The sequence below is a fragment of the Nerophis lumbriciformis genome, linkage group LG13, assembly GCF_033978685.3.
Source record: "Nerophis lumbriciformis linkage group LG13, RoL_Nlum_v2.1, whole genome shotgun sequence".
NCBI lineage: Eukaryota > Metazoa > Chordata > Actinopteri > Syngnathiformes > Syngnathidae > Nerophis > Nerophis lumbriciformis.
The window spans coordinates 14,819,003-14,845,110 of NC_084560.2; the positions used below are offsets into that span (position 1 = coordinate 14,819,003).

Below are 26,108 nucleotides of genomic sequence, written 5' to 3' on the forward strand. Positions count from 1 at the left end.
TGAGGAGATGCTGCTCCGTTATTGATTGAAGTAAAGTCTGAATGTCATTAAAACAGTTAGCTCCATCTTTTGACACTTCTTCCACTCCCATCCTTGCACGCTACACCGCTACAACAAAGATGGCGGGGAGAGGACGCTGTCCAAGTGGAGGCACGTAAATAAGAGCGCCCACAAAACGGCGCATCCTGAAGAGACTGTCAGAAAGTGACTTGAAGATGATGTGTAAAACATCATCTATGCAACATTTTGAGCAAAGAACCACCATTACATGTTATGTAGACCACAAGGTAGTCTTTTACTTGTAGAAAAAGATAAATGTATAATATGACCTAGCACCTGGTGCGCTTTTTGTATGAAAGAAAACCTGACGAGATCCGCTCATCGGCAGTGCGCCTTATATTCTGGTGCACCCTATCGTCCAGAAAATATGGTAACATTATTTGCTTAATTGTGTGTCATTGTATCCATTAAACCATATCCGATTGTATTTCCAATTTGCAATGGATGTAAAAATACCGTCGAAACATCACAAAATACAAGAGGTTGCTAAGGCAAGTGAGGTGAGGTGAGAGTATACACCAGTGAGGTGAGGTGAGAGTATACACCAGTGAGGTGAGGTGAAAATATACACCAGTGAGGTGAGAGTATATACCAGTGAGGTGAGGTGAGAGTATACACCACTGAGGTGAGGCGAGAGTATACACCAGTGAGGTGAGGTGAGAGTATACACCACTGAGGTGAGAGTATACACCAGTGAGGCGAGAGTATACACCAGTGAGGTGAGGTGAGAGTATACACCAGTGAGGTGAGAGTATACACCAGTGAGGTGAGGTGAGAGTATACACCAGTGAGGTGAGAGTATACACCAGTGAGGTGAGGTGAGAGTATACACCAGTGAGGTGAGAGTATACACCAGTGAGGTGAGGCGAGAGTATACACCAGTGAGGTGAGAGTATACACCAGTGAGGTGAGGCGAGAGTATACACCAGTGAGGTGAGGTGAGAGTATACACCAGTGAGGTGAGGTGAGAGTATACACCAGTGAGGTAAGGTGAGAGTATACACCAGTAAAGTGAGGTGAGTGTATACACTAGTGAGGTGAGAGTATACACCAGTGAGGTGAGGTGAGAGTATACACCAGTGAGGTGAGAGTATTCACCAGTGAGGTGAGAGTATACACCAGTGAGGTGAGGTGAGAGTACACACCAGTGAGGTGAGAGTATACACCAGTGAGGTGAGAGTATACACCGGTGAGGTGAGAGTATACACCAGGTGAACAAGGGGATGGGTCAAATGCAGAGGACAAATTTCACCACACCTAGTGTGTGTGAGACAATCATTGGTACTTTAACTTCAAATGTTTGCTCACGTGGGCTTCAGTGGGTTATCTTGACCAGTAACTTGACTTCAGTGGGTTATCTTGACCAATAACTTGATTTCAGTGGGTTATCTTGACCAGTAACTTGACTTGGTTGTACCTCATTAAGTTGGGCTGGGGTACCTAATGAAGTGGCCTTACTGCATGGAAAAAAGCATAGCCTGCAATTGCATTTTTTGAAAACACTGAAGTGTTGTACATTTGTTCAATGTGCATCATCATTATAAACCTGAGTGAGCTATTTTAGAAGGGCTAATCCTTACCCACGTGCAGAAAAAAATGCAAATTTCTGTTCCCGTTACTTACAAACGCTCCTTACTTTCACAGGTCTGAGAGCCCGAAGAGCATGAATAAGGCACATGTGAGTAAGGAATTATCTGTCAAATGAGTATTTGGGTGAGTGCAGCCCCCCTACTTCTTCTTAGCCGTGTGTCTCAAACAGCGCTCCCCTTTAAAGCGGCAGATTATTCGTTTGGAAATGTTTTGAGTCCTTGAGACAAAAAGAGTTCTGGCGTCTCAGCGGAGAAGACCGGGTGGTACGGCAACCAGAGAATGAAAAACGCTGGAAATTCACGGCTGAGAATAAATGCTGGCTGTTCCCCCGAGGTGGTTTGTCTTTGCGCTCCTCTTTCTACAGATGTTAGAGCCCTTTTTTAGTAAAGACCTGGGGTTCTTTGCGAGCACTTTGATATCCTGCTCGGATTCAATATGTGAAATAGAAGAGCCACTCCGTGACTTGGAGCACATCACGCTCTTTGAAGTCTGATCCAATTTTTGCTGCTCACCATTTGATGTTGAAAGGATGAAATGAGGGAAATGTACAGTTTTTGCCAGTAACTCTGCCGAGCATATGTAAGATTAAAAAAGCAAAATCCTTTGGAGGATGTACTTAGAAATGTTAAGCAGATTAATACTTTCCTATACCTCTTTAATTCCCAGATCAAATTAAATATGAGAGCGAATCTCCGTGCTGTGTTTTCCTTACACAATGAAGTCAATAAAGGCATTGCGTTAGCATTTGATTAACATTGCTAATAGGTTGCAGTTGTACAGTATGTCTGCTAAGTTGTAAATAAAGGAACACAGCGTCTACACTGCAAAAAGTCAGTGTTCAAAAACAAGGGGGAAAAAATACAAAAATGAGGGGTATTTTACTTGAACTAAGCAAAATTATCTGCCAATAAAATTTGGCTTGTCAAGACTTTCCAAAACAAGTCAAACTAGCTAACCTCAATGAACCCAAAAATAACTTAAAATAAGTATATTCTCACTAATAACAAGTGCACTTTTCTTGATAGGAAAAACAAGTATGACACCTTTTTTCTCAATATGTTGAAAAATATTCTTAAATGAAGTAAACGCTAGTGCCATTATCTTGACATAATGATATGCGCTCCGCATTACATTTCTTGAAACCAGCAAACTTATACTAAAAACTATTTTATTGTTCTTAATGGAAAGGCAACAAGGCAACCGCTTGTTACTCTCGGGGTCTCCTAGCCGCTCAGGCAAATCATATTGTCTAAAAAGGCATTTTTCCATCGATAACATGACATCATCGCGCCAAGTGCGTGCTCTTTTCAGTCAATTAGTGCGCATGTATACAGCCCGACCCCGGCCAAAAAAATTTGAATTGTATTTTTGAAGAATTCATCTGAATGTGAACTATTTATGTTCAAAATAGTTAGAAATGTCACATGTTAAATGTTTAAATATTAACTGTCAGTTTACTGTACTGTGCCAACTGTACTACTATATGAGTACATCTTTTCTCTTGTTTCATTGAAAATAATCTGTTTTAATTATGAGACACAATTGTGTCAAAGTCATAATTTTTTTGTTTCATACTAGCAATAAGAAATTATTACTTTAAAAAAGTAGTTTTATACTTGTGAGTGTTGATGACACAGCTTTGCAACAATTGATATTCTAGTTTCAAGCATGTTTTACTCAATATAGGTCATCAAATCTCAGCAACAAGCTGTAATATCTTACTGAGATCATTTAGGACCAAAACCCTTAAAACAAGTAAAACACTCTAACATAAAATCTGCTTAGTGAGAAGAATTATTTTATCAGACAAAAAATAAGCAAATACCACCCTTATTTGAGGTATTTAATCCTACTTAGATTTCAGTTTTTGCAGTGTATAGGAGTACACTGCAAAAAGTCAGTGTTCAAAAACAAAATACAAAAATGAGGGGTATTTTACTTGAACCAAGCAAAATTATCTGCCAATGGAACAAGAAAATTTGGCTTGTCAAGACTTTCCAAAACAAGTAAAATTAGCTAACCTCAGTGAACCCAAAAATACCTTAAAATAAGTATATTCTCACTAATAACAAGTGCACTTTTCTTGGTAGAAAAAAAAGAGACCTTTTTGCTCAATATGTTGAAAAATATTCTTAAATGAAGTAAATGCGAGTGCCATTATCTTGACATAATGATATGCGCTCGGCATTACATTTCTTGAAACCAGCAAACTTATATTAAAAACTATAGTTTATTTTTCTTAATGGAAAGGCAACAAGGCAACCGCTTGTTACTCTCGTGGTCTCCTAGCCGCTCAGGCAAATCATATTGTCTAAAAAGGCATTTTTCCATCGATAACATGACATCATCGCGTCAAGTGCGTGCTCTTTCAGTCAATTAGTGTGCAAGGAATATATATATATATATATTAAAAAAATATATATTGTAATTTTGAGGAATTTATCTGAATGTGCATGAACTATTTCTGTTCAAAATTGTTTGAAATGTCAAATGTTTAAATATTAACTGTCAGTTTACTGTACTGTGCCAACTGTACTACAATAGGAGTACCTATTTTCTCTTCTTCCATTGAAAATAAAACAGCAAAGTCCATTTAGCTGTCATCTGTTTTAATTATGAGACACAATTGTGTCAAAGTCATGATTTTTTATTTCATGCTTGAAATAAGAAATGATTACTTTAAAAAAGTAGTTTTATACTTGTGAGTGTTGATGACACAGCTTTGCAACACTTGATATTCTAGTTTCAAGCATGTTTTACTCAATATAGGTCATCAAATCTCAGCAACAAGCTGTAATATCTTACTGAGATCATTTAGGACCAAAACCCTTAAAACAAGTAAAACACTCTGACATAAAATCTGCTTAGTGAGAAGAATTATCTTATCAGACAGAAAATAAACAAATACCACCCTTATTTGAGATATTTAATCTTACTTAGATTTCAGTTTTTGCAGTGTATAGGAGTAGGTTTTGTGGGTTCTGAGGGCTTGTTCGTGTCCATCACCCTCACTGACTGGCTCCTTCACGTCTCCTCCTTCAAGATCGGCCTCGACAGCCGAGAGAAAGGCGTGAAAGAGGCCGAGAGAGACAAAGACGGTGTGACGAAGCCTCGCAGGGAGACGGCCTGGCTGCGAGACGCGCCGTGCAAACAAGGTAAGCTCGGGTGCTCAGGCTGCAGGTCATTACGCAGAAATCCCGCTTCATTTTTAATCAAGGGTGGGTCCTTTTGCACCTCTCATCCTGAAAGACATGTTCCTGTGGCAGTGTCTATGACAGGGGTCATGTGTCTCGGGCGCATCAAAGCCTTAAATCTTCCGTGCGGCGATCCTCTCGCTGAGGACCTCATCAACCTCTCTAATAGACCTGCAAAGTGGCGATGACATGAAAACACACAAACCCTGATTTGCTGAACATATGTTTGATTTGCTTTCCGCCCCGGGCTATGAATTAGCATTCAATTCGCGTGCCCACAAGGCTGAGCGGGTGGCTGCACAATGGGGCCGCCATCAGGGGCACCGGGGGCCCAGCCCGTCATTAGTGGTATTAGAGGGCGAGGAGGGAAGCGACGGAGGTGGAATATAGCATTTAGCTGCGCGGCCAGGAGATTACGGGGATTAGACGTGATAATGTAACACAGACGGGGCTCTCAGAGCGGGCCCCCGGGATTAATGTCAGCACGCCACAGCAGGTCTGGGTTAGATAGCGGCTAATTCGCTAATGCTGCGTACAGGTGACCCCCCGCTCCGAGGCGTCACTGCTACTCAAATGTCTGATTTGGAGTGTCAGAGTGATTACGGAAGTGACATTGCAATGAATGCCAGCAGTTACATGTGTAGCTCTTTCATTTTGACACGACAAAGCATTGACATCCCAGCAGAATTATTTACAGGTTTTTTTGTTCACCTTTTTTTTACCTTTGTTTGCTCAGGTGACTGCAGGGGTGTCAAACTTGTTTTCATTGAGGGCCACCTCGCAGTAATGGCTGCCTTCAGAGGGCCACTTTTTAATGAATTGAAATGATAACCTTTGATGAATCATTTAGGACAGTGTTTTTCAACCACTGGGCCGTGACATACAGTCTGGTGTGTCGTGGGAGATTATCTAAATTCACCTATTTGGGTTAAAAATATTTTTTGCAAACCAGTAATTATAGTCTGCAAATGTGTTGTTGTTGAGTGTCGGTGCTGTCTAGAGCTCGGCAGAGTAACCGTGTAATACTCTTCCATATCAGTAGGTGGCAGCAGGTAGCTAATTACATTGTAGATGTCGGAAACAGCGGGAGGCAGTGTGCAGGTAAAAAGGTATCTAATGCTTAAACCAAAAATAAACAAAAGGTGAGTGCCCCTAAGAAAAGGCATTGAAGCTTAGGGAAGGCTATGCAGAACGAAACTAAAACTGAACTGGCTACAAAGTAAACAAAAACAGAATGCTGGACGACAGCAAAGACTTCCTGTGGAGCAAAGACGGCGTCCACAATGAACATCCCAACATGATGTGACAATCAACAGTGGCCCCACAAAGAAGGATGAAAACAACTGAAATGTTCTTGATTGCTAAAACAAAGTAGACGCGGGAAATATCGCTCAAAGGAAGACATGAAAACTGCTACAGGAAAATACCAAAAAAAGAGAAAAAGCCACCAAAATAGGAGCGCAAGACAAGAAGTAAAACACTACACTCAGGAAAACAGCAAAAAAGTCCAAATAAGTCAGGGTGTGATGTGACAGGTGGTGACAGTACACCTGCTTTGAGACAAGAGCTATATTGATGCATGCTTGGTTACAGTGACGTGCAGTCAGGGGAGGCAGGTGAGGCGGGGCCTCACGTGCCAACATGGAAAGAAAAAAAATGTAAAAAGAAAAAAAAATTATTAAATTGTTATATGTAGCCAGTGATTATACTATAAAGTTATTTTCCATTTAACTTCGCCGGTTTTGGATTATTTTTATTCAAAATCGCTGAATTTTCACATTTGCCGTTCAAATACTGAGAAGAGACTTGCGGTGAGTCAGCAGCCAGTTGAGCCTCACCATGGATTGCGCAATGACTCGGCTAACTGCTGGCCTGCTGTGCAGTGAGACCGTATTGCTATATGAATTATATTATACATTTCCATAGTTTAGTTAGCTGAGGTATATAATGTACAGTGTATTTTGTCAACAACTGTATGTGTGTAACGTATTTCTTGTGCTGAGCAATCATAAAACGGCTGCAAAGACGCACTGGCTGAGGCTCGCAGTAATCCCGCCTCATGGTGGTAGAGGGCGCTAGTGATCCCAGGAAACATTTTTGTGACTACTCGGCTGCAGAAGAAGTGACAACAATCAGCAACAGTTAGCAGCGATCGTTTATTTTTTCCTCTCGCCTGGACTTTTAACATGGAGGATTACATATCTTAAATAAAACAGTTTTCTAAACTGGACTTTCAATCGAAGCAGGAGGTAATAATTAAAGGAAGATCTCCATCGAGACAGAGAGACTTTTAAAACTGAAGAAAGATAAGGAAGACTTCTATAAACAAGTTATCAATGCTTTTGTTCAGAAGGAGCGGCGCATGGACTTCATTTATAAGTAAAGGTAAGACCATAATAAAGTTTTTTTAATTAAATGTGCTTTTTTGTGTGCTACAGTTTGTATGTGTAAAGTTAAAGTTAAGTTAAAGTACCAATGATTGTCACACATACTAGGTGTGGTGAAATTTGTCCTCTGCATTTGACCCATCCCCTTGATCACCCCTGGTAGGTGAGGGGAGCAGTGGGCAGCAGCGGCACCGCGCCCAGAAATAATTTTTTGTGATTTAACCCCCAATTCCAACCCTTGATGCTGAGTGCCAAGCAGGGAAGAATGCTGGTATGAGCTTTTAAACATAACCCGTTAACTGCTGCCAATCAAATGGTGAATAAGATACTCTTTATATATATATATATATATATATATATATATATATATATATATATATATATATATATATATATATATATATATATATATATATTTATATTTATTCCTTGCGCACTAATTGACTGAAAGAGCACGCACTTGGTGCGATGATGTCATGTTATCGATGGAAAAATGCCTTTTTAGACAATATGATTTGCCTGAGCGGCTAGTAGACCCCGAGAGTAACAAGCGGTTGCCTTGTTGCCTTTCCATTAAGAACAATAAATTCGTTTTTAGTATAAGTTTACTGGTTTCAAGAAATGTAATGCCGAGCGCATATCATTATGTCAAGATAATGGCACTAGCATTTACTTCATTTAAGAATATTTTTCAACGTATTGAGCAAAGAGGTCTCTTTTTTTTTCCTACCAAGAAACGTGCACTTGTTATTAGTGAGAATATACTTATTTTAAGGTATTTTGGGGTTCATTGAGGTTAGCTAATTTTATTTGTTTTGGAAAGTCTTGACAAGCCAAATTGTCTTGTTCTATTGGCAGATAATTTTGCTTAGTTCAAGTAAAATATCCCTCATTTTTGTATTTTTTTTCTCTTGTTTTTGAACACTGACTTTTTGCAGTGTACTCCTATACACTGCAAAAACTGAAATCTAAGTAAGGTCAAATATCTCAAATAAGGGTGGTATTTGCTTATTTTTTGTCTGATAAGATCATTCTTCTCACTAAGCAGATTTTATGTTAGAGTGCTTTAAAGTCATATCCAACAATTGCAACAATGACTTTTTTACTGTCGACTGAGTTTAATTTTTTAGTGATTTCTGCTGGTGGTGTGCCTCCACATTTTTTCAACGCAAAAAATGTGCCTTGGCTCAAAAAAGGTTGAAAAACACTGATTTAGGAGATGAATCTCTCTGATTGGTTAAAAGCCCATCACGTGACTACAGAGCGCCATGTTTCGCTTCTGACTTTGAAACAGAGTTGGCCATACTCTCTCCGTACACAGCTCTGCTTTATGGTGTGTTTTGTTGTTTGTTGCGCCCTAAAAAGTGTTAGTACTATAAATATTGTAGTTATAATAGCTGTTTGATTGTAGCAGCTGTTTGATTGTAACATGCATCGTAGTTGTAGCTTTCATTAATACAATTGGAGGTGTTGAAATCACTAATGCTAATCAGTAGCATGTCCATAGCAAAGCCCATGTACAAACCCCGTTTCCATATGAGTTGGGAAATTGTGTTAGATGTAAATATAAACGGAATACAATGATTTGCAAATCATTTTCAACCCATATTCAGTTGAATATGCTACAAAGACAACATATTTGATTTTCAAACTGATAAACATTTTTTTTTTGCAAATAATCATTAACTTTAGAATTTGATGGCAGCAACACGTGACAAAGAAGTTGGGAAAGGTGGCAATAAATACTGAGAAATGCTCATCAAACACTTATTTGGAACATCCCACAGGTGAACAAGCAAATTGAGAACAGGTGGGTGCCATGATTGGGTATAAAAGTAGATTCCATGAAATGCTCAGTCATTCACAAACAAGGATAGGGCGAGGGTCACCACTTTGTCAACAAATGCGTGAGCAAATTGTTGAACAGTTTAAGAAAAACCTTTCTCAACCAGCTATTGCAAGGAATTTAGGGATTTCACCATCTACGGTCCGTAATATCATCAAAGGGTTCAGAGAATCTGGAGAAATCACTGCACGTAAGCAGCTAAGCCCGTGACCTTCGATCCCTCAGGCTGTACTGCATCAACAAGCGACATCAGTGTGTAAAGGATATCACCACATGGGCTCAGGAACACTTCAGAAACCCACTGTCAGTAACTACAGTTGGTCGCTACATCTGTATGTGCAAGTTAAAAGGCGAAAACCGTTTATCAACAACACCCAGAAACGCCGTCGGCTTCGCTGGGCCTGAGATCATCTAAGATGGACTGATACAAAGTGGAAAAGTGTTCTGTGGTCTGACGAGTCCACATTTCAAATTGTTTTCTGAAACTGTGGACGTCGTGTCTTCTGGACCAAAGAGGAAAAGAACCATCCGGATTGTTATAGGCGCAAAGTTGAAAAGCCAGCATCTGTGATGGTATGGGGGTATTAGTGCCCAAGACATGGGTAAATTACACATCTGTGAAGGCGCCATTAATGCTGAAAGGTACATACAGGTTTTGGAGCAACATATGTTGCCATCCAAGCAACGTTACCATGGACGCCCCTGCTTATTTCAGCAAGACAATGCCAAGCCACGTGTTAGATCAACGTGGCTTCATAGTAAAAGAGTGCAGGTACTAGACTGGCCTGCCTGTAGTCCAGACCTGTCTCCCATTGAAAATGTGTGGCGCATTATGAAGCCTAAAATACCACAACGGAGACCCCCGGACTGTTGAACAACTTAAGCTGTACATCAAGCAAGAATGGGAAAGAATTCCACTTGAGAAGCTTAAAAAATGTGTCTCCTCAGTTCCCAAACGTTTACTGAGTGTTGTTAAAAGGAAAGGCCATGTAACACAGTGGTGAACATGCCCTTTCCCAACTACTTTGGCACGTGTTACAGCCATGAAATTCTAAGTTAATTATTATTTGCAAAAAAAAAAAAAAAGTTTGAGTTTGAACATCAAATATGTTGTCTTTGTAGTGCATTCAATTGAATATGATTTGCAAATCATTGTATTCCGTTTATATTTACATCTAACACAATTTCCCAACTCATATGGAAACAGGGTTTGTATATTAGCTTCAAGCTAGCACATTTTTGGAAAGGGGGAGCCCTCTTTAGTTTGAAGTGTTTTTTTAAATCCATTACTTTGTGGGCATTGAAAACTGCAACATTACAGAGGGCAGGGGTGTCAAACTTGTTTTATTGAGGGCCACATCGCAGTAATGGCTGCCTTTAGAGGGACGCTTTTTTAAAATTAATTAAAATATGCATGTGGGTAATATCCTGTGATTAATCAAAATTCTAATTGATCTGATTAAAAAAAATATATATATCATTTGACAGTATTGATATAAATGTGTAGCAGTAATCCCCTCATATTATTACATTATTGCATAAGCACTCCGTTATTAGATGTTTTCATGTACAAACTAATGTTATCTACTAACATATTTTTGTAATACATTATATAATAATGTCATATTTCCCTTGATTAGATAATGTTTAGAAAATACACATTTTTTCCTGTCAAAATCGAAATAATTGTTTGCATTTAGTTAAAAAAAAAAAAAAAAAAAAAGTATTTTATTAACACACAATTTCCCCAGGCTTTTGCGGGCCACATAAAATGATGTGGCGGGCCAGATCTGGCCCCCGGGCCTTGAGTTTGATACCAATATTCTAGAGCTTGGATCTTAGAACATTAAAGCCCGCCTATTGTGAAAATGTTACTTTTTAAGTAAAATATGCCCCTTTTAGCCTGTTAATGACGAATAAAGGTGAGAAAAATGGATCATCTCACTCATTAAAAGTTTACAGAAGAGGTTCTCAAAAATGCTTGATTTTTGAGTCCTGGGTTTCATTACATCATAAAGGAAAAACCTTCCTCGTGTGCATGACTCTGACTCACTCTTAGCTCGATGAGCTGTAAACGCCCAAGGAGGACATATTAAAAAAACAGGCTTCACTACACATCATGAAACCCATCCATCCATCCATTTTCTACCGCTTATTCCCTTTTGGGGTTGCGGGGGGCGCTGGAGCCTATCTCAGCTACAATCGGGCGGAAGGCGGGGTACACCCTGGACAAGTCGCCCCCCTAATCGCAGGGCCAACACAGATACTTCACTACACATCATGAAACCATCTGTTTATATACTTCAAACAGACGTTTGTTTTGTTTTTCTTCAGCGAATAGGATAACATAGATAACGTTCATGCATTGTATGAATACTGAGTGACCCTTTTGGATTCATGAAAACATGTGGTGATGGTTTTGTGGTCCAAATAAGAGAGCCTCACACCTAAAAGACATCACAATTACTACTTATAATTACTTCCACAGCGTAGTATTAAAGTATTCAAAATATTGAGGATATGAACAACAACAAGAAAAGAAATTAAAAAGCTATCGAGCACATGATTATCTTGGATAAGTGTTCTTTATGTCCACAATTTGAGAACTTTATTCCGTTTCCAATTAATTCACACAATTAGTTCTCTGAGTTATTACCTCAACCATGGTGGTTATGTTTTAGTTGCAGTTTGTCAGTTAGTGTTGAGTCAAGACAACTGCACTCTTCTTGTTTGTTTAAGACTTTTCACCTTTCGTCCAGAAGGTTTTTAGGTCCGGAGTTTCCTTGTTTCAGGCCGTAGAACAGGCTGCACAAAAACTATAGAAAGTCTACACCGACCAATTGCAATTGGTAGTAAGCAGAACAAACAAGATACTTTACTTGTTTACCAAAAATGTTAACATGGAATTGCATTCAGGAAAGTATTCAACCTGCGTGAGTGGTAATGTGCAGAAACATGCAGGAGGTATAGTCCTTCTGGTGGTCTCCACTTTTGTCTCATCAGGGTTGCCATTGATTGTGAAAGTTAGCCAAGTGACTTTAATTTTTGTTTGTTTTCATTATACAAACCCTGTTTCCATATGAGTTGGAAAATTGTGTTAGATGTAAATATAAACGGAATACAATGATTTGCAAATCATTTTCAACCCATATTCAGTTGAATATGCTACAAAGACAACATATTTGATGTTAAACTGATAAACGTTTTTTTTTTTGCAAATCATTAACTTTAGAATTTGATTCCAGCAACACGTGACAAAGAAGTTGGGAAAGGTGGCAATAAATACTGATAAAGTTGAGGAATGCTCATCAAACACTTATTTGGAACATCCCACAGGTGAACAGGCAAATTGGGAACAGGTGGGTGCTATGATTGGGTATAAAAGTAGATTCCATGAAATGCTCAGTCATTCACAAACAAGAATGGGGCGAGGGTCACCACTTTGTCAACAAATGCGTGAGCAAATTGTTGAACAGTTTAAGAAAAACCTTTCTCTACCAGCTATTGCAAGGAATTTAGGGATTTCACCATCTACGGTCCGTAATATCAAAAAGTTCAGAGAATCAACATATGTTGCTATCCAAGCAACGTTGCCATGGACGCCCCTGCTTATTTCAGCAAGACAATGCCAAGCCACGTGTTACATCAACGTGGCTTCATAGTAAAAGAGTGCGGGTACTAGACTGGCCTGCCTGTTATCCAGACCTGTCTCCCATTGAAAATGTGTGGCGCATTATGAAGCCTAAAATACCACAACGGAGACTCCCGGACTGTTGAACAACTTAAGCTGTACATCAAGCAAGAATGGGAAATAATTCCACTTGAGAAGCTTAAAAAATGTGTCTCCTCAGTTCCCAAACGTTTACTGAGCGTTGTTAAAAGGAAAGGCCATGTAACACAGTGGTGAACATGCCCTTTCCCAACTACTTTGGCACGTGTTGCAGCCATGAAATTCTAAGTTAATTGTTATTTGCAAAAAAAAATTAAAATTTATGAGTTTGAACATCACATATCTTGTCTTTGTAGTGCATTCAACTGAATATGGGTTGAAAAGGATTTGCAAATAATTGTATTCCGTTTATATTTACATCTAACACAATTTCCCAACTCATATGGAAATGGGGTTTGTAGTTTCAAGCATGTTTTACTCAATATAGGTCATAAAATCTCAGTTACAAGCTGTATTATCTTATTAAGACCATCAAGGACCAAAACCCTTAAAACAAGTAAAACACTCTAACATAAAATCTGCTCAGTGAGAAGAATTATCTTATCAGAAGGAAAATAAGCAAATATCGCCCTTATTTGAGATATTTAATCTTTCTTGGATTTCAATTTTTGCAGTGTGTACATTACCTTTTGCACTATATTAATTTATATTATGTGTCGTCAACGTTGTACTTTTTTTTATGTCATTGCCTGAAATAAATGAAATGAAAATGAAATATATGAATGAGGTAGACCCCTTCCACTTGGTCAATTGGAAAGTAGCTGGTGTGGTCTAAGGTGTGATCCTCTCAGGTAAGCATATTAGAATATGAGGCCAGAGAGGCTCCTGCACTTTGATCCACGCACATCTGAGGGCCTTCTTTTTTATTATTCTTCTTCTGCTACGTCTTTTTTTTTTTTTTCATCTCATGCGAGTCTTGCCTCGCTAGATGTCTGGAGACCGAGCTCCTTCCTCCGTCTCATCCTGTTGTCGCCTCTGGTGATGGCATCAGTTGTCCCGGGCCGCGGCTCGACCCCAGTGTGTCAGGATGAGGCGTGGGAATGGAATTAGCGGGCCCCTGCAGACACTCTTCACAGCAGGCTTCTTTATTGCCACACAGCGGAGACCCTTCGTCTGTTTGACGGATGTTGGGTCATTGCGGAACGTTTAGTTTTTTTTTGTTGCCATATGCTTGTCCGGCTTGAACTCTTGTCCCGGAAGAGTTAGTGGTGCAAGGGGTTCTGGGTATTTGTTCTGTTGTGTTTATTTTGTGTTACGGTGCGGATGTTCTCCCAAAATGTGTTTGTCATTCTTGTTTGGTGTGGGTTCACAGTGTGGCGCATATTTGTAATAGTGTTAAAGGCCTACTGAAATTCGATTTTCTTATTTAAACGGGGATAGCAGGTCCGTTCTATGTGTCATACTTGATCATTTCGCGATATTGCCATATTTTTGCTGAAAGGATTTAGTAGAGAACATCGACGATAAAGTTCGCAACTTTTGGTTGCTGATAAAAAAGCCTTGCCCGTACCGGAAGTAGCAGACAATATGCGCGTGACATCACAGGTTGTGGAGCTCCTCACATCCGCACATTGTTAACAATCATGGCCACCAGCAGCGAGAGCGATTCGGACCGAGAAAGCGACGATTTCCCCATTAATTTGAGCGAGGATGAAAGATTTGTGGATGAGGAAAGTGAGAGTGAAGGACTAGAGGGCAGTGGGAGCGATTCAGATAGGGAAAATGCTGTGAGAGGCGGGTGGGACCTGATATTCAGCTGGGAATGACTAAAACAGTAAATAAACACAAGACATATATATATACTCTATTAGCCACAACACAACCAGGCTTATATTTAATATGCCACAAATTAATCCCGCATAACAAACACCTCCACCCTCCCGTCCATATAACCCGCCAATACAACTCAAACACCTGCACAACACACTCAATCCCACAGCCCAAAGTACCGTTCACCTCCCCAAAGTTCATACAGCACATATATTTCCCCAAAGTCCCCAATGTTACGTACGTGACATGCACATAGCGGCACGCACGTACGGGCAAGCGATCAAATGTTTGGAAGCCGCAGGTGCATGCGTACTCACGGTACCGCGTCTGCGTATCCAACTCAAAGTCCTCCTGGTAAGAGTCTCTGTTGTCCCAGTTCTCCACAGGCCAATGGTAAAGTTTGACTGTCATCTTTCGGGAATGTAAACAATGAAACAATCATGGGGTGCATTCTACGGCGGGGGTGCGTTATCCGGCACAACACCTGCCGCAATACACCGCTTCCCACCTACAGCTTTCTTCTTTGCTGTCTCCATTGTTCATTGAACAAATTGCAAAAGATTCACCAACACAGATGTCCAGAATACTGTGAAATTTTGCGATGAAAACAGACGACTTAATAGCTGGCCACCATGCTGTCCCAAAATGTCCTATACAATCCGTGACGTCACGCGCAGACGTCATCATACCGAGACGTTTTCAGCAGGATATTTCGCGCGAAATTTAAAATTGCACTTTAGTAAGCTAACCCGACCGTATTGGCATGTGTTGCAATGTTAAGATTTCATCATTGATATATAAACTATCAGACTGCGTGGTCGGTAGTAATGGGTTTCAGTAGGCCTTTAAAGTTGTTTATTCGGCCACCCTCAGTGTGACCTGTATGGCTGTTGATCAAGTATGCCCCCCGCGCCCCCAGCGACACTGGTACAAAATGGATGGTTGGGCATATGCTTGTTTAGCAAGTGAGAGGATTTAGATGTGGAGCTTGCCTTCTAATTCAGCAGTCAAACACCCCAAATGCTGCCATTTATGCTGGGAAAAGAACATGAAAGCACTTTTAACTGGAGACGCTCAGTCGCGGCAACCTTTTATTTCCCGTGTTTTGCCAGTGGGAAAAGTGGAGCGTACACAGTGTATCCGTGTAAGCCCCACGCTTGTTGTCACCTCTCGTCACCTGTCTTCCCGACATGAATATTAATAAATACAACATGTTTTTGGAAACGAGGCGCGTCGAAGAAAAGGGGCGACTTTTCTCCGGCGAGCGAAGGATATGATCAGAGCGTTTCTCAGCAGGGTAAACAGGATGGCGGCGAGGATCAGTCAAAGCTGACTTTATGCTTTATGAAAGCTGAGCTACTTATGTTTAAAGGCTGTTTGAAGATTAGGGTTGTGGTAAACATACATGTCAAGAGAGGGAGCGAGACGCTTGCTAAAGTGGAGCAACAACACAGAGACCAATTACCTCCGCACTTTGAAAGACATTTCACCTGCTCCTTTCAGGAAGTGACACCATGAATATTACTGCTGACTTGTTGCTCGCACAGTTAGCATTGTGCAGGTCTCAACCAGTACAGTTCCGTAGGACTTAGGGTTGTCCCTATACCAATATTTTGGTACCAAAATGTATTTCAATACTTTTCTAAATAAAGGGGACCACAAAAAATGGCATTATTGGCTTTATTTCAACAAAAAATCTTAGGGTACATGAAACATGTTTATTATTGCAATTTAGTCCTTAAATAAAATAGTGAACATACTAGACAACTTGTCTTTTAGTAGTAAGTAAACAAACAAAGACTCCTAATTAATCTGCTGACATATGCAGTAACATATTGTGTCATTTATACACCTATTATTTTGTACACATTATAAAGGACGAGCTGTAAAAATTCATTTTTAAAGGCCTACTGAAACCCATTACTACCGACCACGCAGTCTGATAGTTTATATATCAATGATGAAATCTTAACATTGCAACACATGCCAATACGGCCGGGTTAGTTTACTAAAGTGCAATTTTAAATTTTGCGCGGAATATCCTGCTGAAAACGTCTCGGTATGATGACGCCTGCGCGTGACATCACGGATTGTAGAGGACATTTTTGGACAGCATGGTGGCCAGCTATTAAGTCAGCTGTTTTCATCGCAAAATTCCACAGTATTCTGGACATCTGTGTTGGTGAATCTTTTGCAATTTGTTCAATGAACAATGGAGACAGCAAAGAAGAAAGCTGTAGGTGGGAAACGGTGTATTGCGGCAGGTATTGTGCCGGATAACGCACCCCCGCCGTAGAATGCACCCCCTGACTGTTGTGCCGGATAACACAGCTGGTGTTTCATTGTTTACATTCCCGAAAGATGACAGTCAAGCTTTACCATTGGCCTGTGGAGAACTGGGACAACAGAGACTCTTACCAGGAGGACTTTGAGTTGGATACGCAGACGCGGTACTGTGAGTACGCGTGCAGCTGCGGCTTCCAAACATTTGATCGCTTGCCCGTACGTGCGTGCCGCTATGTGCATGTCACGTACGTAACTTTGGGGACTTTGGGGAAATATATGTGCTGTATGAACTTTGGGGAGGTGAACGGTACTTTGGGCTGTGGGATTGAGTGTGTTGTGCAGGTGTTTGAGTTGTATTGGCGGGTTATATGGACGGAAGGGGGGAGGTGTTTGTTATGCGGGATTAATTTGTGGCATATTAAATATAAGCCTGGTTGTGTTGTGGCTAATAGAGTCTTGTGTTTATTTACTGTTTTAGTCATTCCCAGCTGAATATCAGGTCCCACCCGCCTCTCACAAAATCTTCCCTATCTGAATCGCTCCCACTGCCCTCTAGTCCTTCACTCTCACTTTCCTCATCCACAAATCTTTCATCCTCGCTCAAATTAATGGGGAAATCGTCGCTTTCTCGGTCCGAATCGCTCTCGCTGCTGGTGGCCATGATTGTAAACAATGTACGGATGTGAGAAGCTCCACAACCTGTGACGTCACGCTACTCGTCTGCTACTTCCGGTACAGGCAAGGCTTTTTTATCAGCGACCAAAAGTTGCGAACTTTATCGTCGATGTTCTCTACTAAATCCTTTCAGCAAAAATATGGCAATATCGCGAAATGATCAAGTATGACACATAGAATGGACCTGCTATCCCCGTTTAAATAAGAAAATCACATTTCAGTAGGCCTTTAATCTACTTGTTCATTTACTGTTAATATCTGCTTATTTTCTCTTTTAACATGTTCTATCTACACTTCTGTTAAAATGTAATAATCACTTATTCTTCTCTTCTTTGATACTTTACATTTGTTTTGGATGATACCACACATTTGGGTGTCGATCCGATACCAAGTAGTTACAGGATCATACTTTGGTCATATTCAAAGTTCTCATTTGTCCAGTGACGTATTTACTGACTTTATAAACATAATATAAATAAATAAAAAAACAAAATAAGATTTTGTGATGCTAAAAAATATCGACGTAATCATAGTAGTATCGACTAGATACGCTCCTGTACTTGGTATCATGTCAGGTGTAGATCCACCCATGGCATTTGTTTACATTGTGACGGCTATTGTATCCTCCTACGGTGTGTAGTGAAGCATGTTTAGCTACTCCTTGTCCTCCAGTGATAATGATACTTGTAAGAAACTTACTTTATTTGTCGCCATGGAGGCCAGGATTAAGTGATTTATAAATAGCTAAAACACTGTGGATGGATGTTAGCTGCTAGCGAGCTAGCCATGTCTTAAAGCACCTCTTTCTGAGGGTGTTTCAGTGTTATAACTTCACCTTTATCTTTACTTTTTACATCAAAATGCGTCCATGCTCCCTTTTCTGTCTACACACTGTGTCTGCTTGTAAGTACTCTGTGTGTGTGCGCTGCCGTCCAATGCTCATAAAACCAGCAATGTCATGACGTGACGACGCGCTGTCATGCTTGTTAAAAAACGGGGGGCGGGAACCGGTACTTTTTAGCACCGAATATGATTCATTAGAATGGCGGTACTATACTAGTACTACCGGTATACCGTATAACCCTAGTAGGACTTGATGACATTGTTTTCTTATTCCCTCCGCCAAGGTCTGATTATTTGATGATGTTTTTAATTTCCAAACTGTGATTTTTTTTTTTTCTTAATAAATACTCATTTGTAAGTGTGTTATGGAAAATGAGAAAAAAAATACTTTATTGTTTAAAATTTGTGAACAAAGTGGAGAGTTTGGGCATAGCTAAGCTACGGCACAGCAATGTAAGCATGAGTTTCTATTGTGGGGATTTATAATAGCATCCTGTAACCTTAAATGATGCAATGATTATTTCCTACCAAAATATTGGTATAGTCGATACCATGAAACTTGTATTATCTACATGTATGTGCTTCTTCTCATAACACTTGGTTCAGGCTCAGCCTTCTCTTCGGGATCACACTTGATTTTGAGGGCTATTCACTCATTGGCATTTAGCCATACCTTGAACCTTGCAGGAGAATTGGGTCGCCACTTGCTCGACGTGAGCATGCAAAACCCAGGTTGTAGGGCTAAGACAAGGGGTCGGCAACCCAAAATGTTGAAAGAACCATATTGCACCAAAAATACAAAAAAAAAACCTCTGTCTGGAGCTGCAAAAAATGAAAAGCCTTTTATAAGTGTTATAATGAAAGCAACACTTGATGTAAGTGTCTATATTAGTTATATTAGCCTACTATTAAAGGCTGATGCAAATCTTCATTGACAGAAATGTTGTATTTTAATTTTATTCTGCACATGTTTGCAACATTGGAAATCATTAGTAAAATGGAGGCTTCTCACAGGATGAGATAACTTCTGGAAATTACTGTCTCAGAATGGCCAAAGGTATAGATGTGTGTGTCCAAGTTTAAGGAAACGGCAGGCTGTCTTCTTTTAATAGATTTATTACAATCTTTGCAAGCTGGGTAACGTTTGCTGTGGTCTGGAACAACATGGCACGCAAACAACTATCAGAAATGCAGCCAATGTTACATACAGAGATGTGTCATGAGACATGCAAATATAAATTAAATACACAGCAGACATAAGTAAAGGAAATTAATTGAGTTCAATTATACCAACAAACGAGGCATAAAGATGCAATATGTACATACAGCTAGCCTAAATAGCATGGTAGCATCGATTAGCTTGCAGTCATGGATTGACCAAATATGCCTGATTAGCACTCCAGCAAATCAATAAAATCAACAAAGCTCACCTTTGTGCATTCACGCACAGCATAAAACGTTTGGTGGACATCCATCCATCCATCCATCTTCTTCCGCTTATCCAAGGTCGGGTCGCGCAGGCAGCAGCCTAAGCAGGGAAGCCCAGACTTCCCTCTCCCCAGCCACTTCGTCCAGTACTTCCCGGGGGATCCCGAGGCGTTCCCAGGCCAGACGGGAGACATAGTCTTCCCAACGTGTCCTGGGTCTTCCCCGTGGCCTCCTACCGGTCGGACGTGCCCTAAACACCTTCCTAGGGAGGCGTTCGGGTGGCATCCTGACCAGATGCCCGAACTACCTCATCTGACTCCTCTCCATATGGAGGAGCAGCGGCTTTACTTTGATCTCCCCCCGGATGACAGAGCTTCTCACCCTATCTCTAAGGGAGAGCCCCGCCACCCGGCGGAGGAAACTCATTTGGGCTGCTTGTACCCGTGATCTTGTCCTTTCGGTCATAACCCAAAGCTCATGACCATAGGTGAGGATGGGAACGTAGATCGACCGGTAAATTGAGAGCTTTGCCTTCCGGCTCAGCTCCTTCTTCACCACAACGGATCGATACAGCATCCGCATTACTGAAGACGCCGCACAAGTCCGCTTGTCGATCTCACGATCCACTCTTCCCTCACTCGTGAACAAGACTCCGAGGTACTTGAACTCCTCCACTTGGGGCAGGGTCTCCTCCCCAACCCGGAGATGGCACTCCACCTTTTTCCGGGCGAGAACCATGGACTCGGACTTGGAGGTGCTGATTCTCATCCCAGTCGCTTCACACTCAGCTGTGAACCGATCCAGTGAGAGCTGAAGATCCTGGCCAGATGAAGCCATCAGGACCACATCATCTGCAAAAGGCAGAGACGTAATCCTGCAGCCACCAAACCGAATCCCCTCAACGCCTTGACTGCGCCTAGAAATTCTGTCCATAAAAGTTATGAACAGAATCGGTGACAAAGGGCAGCCTTGGCGGAGTCCAACCCTCACTGGAAACGGGTCCGACTTACTGCCGGCAATGTGGACCAAGCTCTGACACTGATTATGCAGGGAGCGGACCGCCACAATGAGACAAAAAAGGAGTGGCATAAAACACGTCTTTGTGTGGCAGCGTCGGAGAAAGTTGTACATGTAAACTAACTACGATGAGTTCAAGGATCGCTGAAATTAGTAGGACAAAACGGTGCCTGCCAAATACTCTCATCAACATAAACAGTGGGATTTCTAACAATTGGGAAGGTTTGTGTCATGCTTGTTCTCCTACAGAAAATATATTAAAGGGGAACATTATCACCAGACCTATGTAAGCGTCAATATATACCTTGATGTTGCAGAAAAAAGACCATATATTTTTTTAACCGATGACGTCACAATGTGACGTCGCATCGGGAAGCAATCCGCCATTTTCTCAAACACTGAGTCAAATCAGCTCTGTTATTTTCCATTTTTTCGACTGTTTTCCGTACCTTGGAGACATCATGCCTCGTCGGTGTGTTGTCGGAGGGTGTAACAACACGAACAGGGACGGATTCCAGTTGCACCAGTGGCCCAAAGATGCGAAAGTGGCAAGAAATTGGACGTTTGTTCCGCACACTTTACCGACGAAAGCTATGCTACAACAGAGATGGCAAGAATGTGTGGATATCCTGCGACACTCAAAGCAGATGCATTTCCAACGATAAAGTCAAAGAAATCTGCCGCCAGACCCCCATTGAATCTGCCGGAGTGTGTGAGCAATTCAGGGACAAAGGACCTCGGTAGCACGGCAAGCAATGGCGGCAGTTTGTTCCCGCAGACGAGCGAGCTAAACCCCCTGGATGTCTTGGCTCACACTGTCCCGAAGATGATCAAGAGAAGAATATCGACCCTAGCTTCCCTGGCCTGCTGACATGAGGGTATGTCTACAGAATATATTAATTGATGAAAATCGGGCTGTCTGCACTCTCAAAGTGCATGTTGTTGCCAAATGTATTTCATATGCTGTAAACCAAGTTCATAGTTGTTAGTTTCCTTTAATGCCAAACAAACACATACCAATCGTTGGTTAGAAGGCGATCGCCGAATTCGTCCTCGCTTTCTCCCGTGTCGCTGGCTGTCGTGTCGTTTTCGTCGGTTTCGCTTGCATACTGTTCAAACCGATATGGCTCAATAGCTTCAGTTTCTTCTTCAATTTCGTTTTCGCTACCTGCCTCCACACTACAACCATCCGTTTCAATACATTCTTAATCTGTTGAATCGCTTAAACCGCTGAAATCCGAGTCTGAATCCGAGCTAATGTCGCTATAGCTTGCTGTTCTTTCCGCCATGTTCGTTTGTGTTGGCTTCACTATGTGACGTCACAGGAAAATGGACGGGTGTATATAACGATGGTTAAAATCAGGCACTTTGAAGCTTTTTTTTAGGGATATTGCGTGATGGGTAAAATTTTGAAAAAAACTTCGAAAAATATAATAAGCCACTGGGAACTGATTTTTAATGGTTTTAACAATTCTGAAATTGTGATAATGTTCCCCTTTAAGACAACAAATATATATTTTCTCTAATCTTTGAAAGAGGTCCAGAGAGCCACTTGGGTTGCTGACGCCCGGGCTAAGACAAGGGGTAAGGAGGAGAATTGGGATTGAGCCAAAACCCTTCCATATTGAGTTTGTAGGAGAAGATTTTGGGTACAAGCACTCGGTATGTCGGTCATGTTTCTTGACAAAGTGCCATTATTGTCCACTGTGGGCCTGACATGCATATCACAGCCTTCTCAGTCATTCCCTCAAGCCTCTCCTGTGGTTTCAGCTTGTAAACACATCGCCACATGTCCTCCCCCGACTACCAGGTGCTGCTCCACCAGCCTCCGTCACCGCAACCGCACTTCTCCTCTATCAACATGCATCTGCTAGACATTGATCCAACCCTTTCCGTGTTCTCCAGACAAACACTCCCTCCCTCTTCGCTGTCTCTCAGCCTCTTCAGCGATCTGTCTGTCGCCACGTATCGCCCTCGGATGCCTTCAGTTTTAGGCAAATTACAGGCTCAGCGCTCCCAGCAGCAGAGATTTGGAAGGGATAGGAAAGACTCAACTTGCAGAGAAGGAGTTGCCTCCGTCTGCCGCTACCTACGTAATCTTCTTAATGTCAGTGGGAGTAGTTAACAGGATGTACTTCCAAACTAGTCATCATCCATCACCATCCCAGCGCCTTAATCTCCACACATGTAGAAGAAGGGTGGGGAATAATACCTTCAAGTTTTTCAGTAAATGTGCATCAAAGAATTGAGTCATTTGATTTGGGTGAGCAAAGCCTGAGCCGAGCCAATCTGATTTTGTAGTTGACAAAATGCAGACGGGCGTGTTTAAAGCCTTGTGTGGTTTGGTTCAGTTAGGACCAGTTTTTTGTACCGATACCCAACTGTAACTACACAACACTGAAATGGCAGAGATGGACCCACTGCAGACTGTTGATTGGTCGACAGAATCATTTATTTTCGTCAAATGTAGAATAAAAGAAGGCAACGTTTCGGAGAAGAGATTCAGAACTGTTTTTAAGCGACTTAGGGCCTGATTTACTAAATATTTCATTCAGATTAATTTATTTGAACATGTATACTATGGGTGTCAAACTCTGGCCCGCGGGCCAAATTTGACCCGCCATGTAATTTCACTTGGCCCTTGAGGCGATATCAAATTTACACTAAAGCTGGCCCACCGATTATATATTGCGGCGGCACCGCGGTAACACCGCATTCACCGCTAATTCTAATACTTGCCAACCCTCCCGGGAGTCTTCCACACTTCAGTGCCCCTCCCGGAAATCGTCACGTCTGCTTTTCATCCAGTCCAACGAGAGCTGGCCCAGTCACATAACATGTGCGGCTTCTGTCCGCACACACAATTGAATGCAATGCATACTTCATCAACAGCGATACAGGTTACACTGAGGGTAGACGAATAAAAAAACTTTAACACTGTTAGAAATATACACCACACTGTGAATCCACACCAAACAAAAATGACAAACACATTTCGGGAGAACATCCGCATCGTAACACAACATAAACACAACAGAACAAATACCCAGAACCCTTTGCATCACTAACTCTTCCAGGTTTGGTGGTAGCGGGGGTGTATTTTGTAGCGTCCTGGAAGAGTTAGTGCTGCAAAGGATTCTGGGTATTTGTTCTGTTGTGTCTATGTTGTGTTACGGTGCGGATATTCTCCCAAAATGTGTTTGTCATTCTTGTTTGGTGTGGATTCACAGTGTGGTGTATATTTCTAACAGTGTTAAAGTTTTTTATACTGGCACCCTCAGTGTAACCTGTATCGCTGTTGATGAATTATGTGTTGCATTCACTCGGGTGTGCGTACAGAAGCTGCACATATCTTTTGACTGGGTCTGAACGATGATAGAATGGATGAAAAGCGGACGTGACGACAGCTTTGTAGAGTACGTTAAAGGCAGTGCATTTAAGGCACACCCCCAACACTGTGGTCCGGGTGGATTACGAGATAGAATGACTGATGAACACCTTCGTTCGATAATAAAGGTTGCCTCAGCTCAAAGTCTGAGCCCCGACATTAATGAACTAGCATCCAAGAAAAGATGGCAGGTATCTGGCTTGGGCACATCAGATTAGATCAGTGTGTTGCAAACTGAGCAGTAAAGTCCTGAATGGTTGGTTTATTCATTGTTGTCTTATTTTCAAATTTATTAGCCTGTGGAAAAAGTTAATGTTGATATTTACCTCAGAAGGCTGCAAATAGAAAAGAGGCATTCAAGTTTTTTTAAAATCATATTTGATATGCCATTGATATTTTTTCATTATTATTATTATTATTTGAAACTCGATTTTGCATGTCAGTATAAAGTTATACAAGCCTTGCTTGTTCAATATTCAATGCAAAACTTGTTTGGGTCCCTATTAAAAGGTTAATTTGTTCAACCTTGGCCCACGGCTTTGTTTAGTTTTAAATTTTGGCCCACTCTGTATTTGAGTTTGACACCCCTGATGTATACAGTTTCAAAATGATGCATTGCATTTTTTACATTTTCTTTACAGCATGTCCAAAAAGGAGTAGGAAGGCTTATTTAATCCTACCCTTTTTTTCCCACTTCATACCAATTACTTACATATATGTTCACACCCTGTACTCTGTTTATACAAATTACACACATTTCACGTGTCATTCATAACTAGGTAAGTCTTTGATGATGAGATAAATAATATCTTATATTCCTCAAGTTCAAGACATTTACCAATATGACTCTTCCTTGTCCTTTTCAAACACTTGTAGTTTGAACCGTTTCTTAAATTGTAATCATGTTAGTACATTGTTTCAATTCTTTACTTATTCCATTCCATCATTGAATTCCACACACTGATATGCTAAAGGTCATACAGACATTTCAAATTACATTTTTCTCTAAAGTTATATTTCTCCTCCTTTGTTGAGAAGAATTGTTGTACATTTTTGAGTAGCAGGTTATAGTTTGTTTTGTGTATTAATTTGGCTGTTTGCAAATTCACCAAAATATTGAATTTCAAAATTCTTGATTTAATAAATAAAGGGTTTGTATGTTCTCTAAAGACGGTGCGAATCTAGTAATAAATGGAGGAATAATTAATTCCCAAGAAAAACAGCAGGGTGTCCATCGTCTGGCGGTGGTTTGGCTTCAAGTGGGAATTTGTCGAGCAGACAACCGTAATTTGTCAAGTGTTGGGCGAAAGCATTGCTATAAAAAGTAGCATTACTGCTGTAACAAACAGTTCAGGGTGTCCCAAGTTACCGGAGTGTGTTAGGTAAGGAGGAGAAGTTTTGTCCCTCCAGAGTTGTTGCCGTAGGGCTGTGACGTAGGGTGTGTGTGGTTGTGGAAGGAGGTGTGTAATGTTGACATTATAGAAGCGGTGGCTACCGAACCTGCTCTAATGTCTCCCGTTTATTATTTTATTAGACAAGTACACTGTATAGGCGAACCCAGGACACTCGGCTACACTGCTAATATGTAGCATCATTTGAAAAGTCACCCGCGAGAGAATGAAGAGGGCTTACTCCACATGTCAATATCTCTGTTCGGTGCCACACGCCCACACTATCAAAATGCCGAGGCAAACATTTCCAGATAAACACCGTATGAAAAAAATAGTGCTTTTTTTTAGTTGTGATTTCCTTCTCTGCATGAAAGTTTAATAGTAACATATATTAATGCAGTATGAAGAAGAATGTTTTAATCTAGACACATAGAATCATCATACTGCTGTGATTATATGCATCAAGTGTTCATTCAAGGCAAAATATCGAGATATATATCGTG

General features: G+C 41.0%; 1 protein-coding gene across 6 annotated transcripts in view; it reads left to right on the forward strand.

Annotated features, from left to right (window-relative positions):
* Positions 1 to 26,108, forward strand: part of myo3b (myosin IIIB) — a 304,160-nt gene that overhangs the window by 197,144 nt on the left and 80,908 nt on the right. For 5 of the 6 annotated variants that reach the window (XM_061971641.2, XM_061971640.2, XM_061971644.2 and 2 more), the window contains 2 exons: positions 1,705 to 1,738; positions 4,694 to 4,805. The exons of the other annotated variant lie outside the window; for it this stretch is intronic. In XM_061971641.2, coding sequence (XP_061827625.1) covers positions 1,705 to 1,738; positions 4,694 to 4,805 — 146 coding nt within the window. The remainder of the gene's footprint in view (positions 1 to 1,704; positions 1,739 to 4,693; positions 4,806 to 26,108) is intronic. 6 annotated transcript variants of the gene reach the window in all.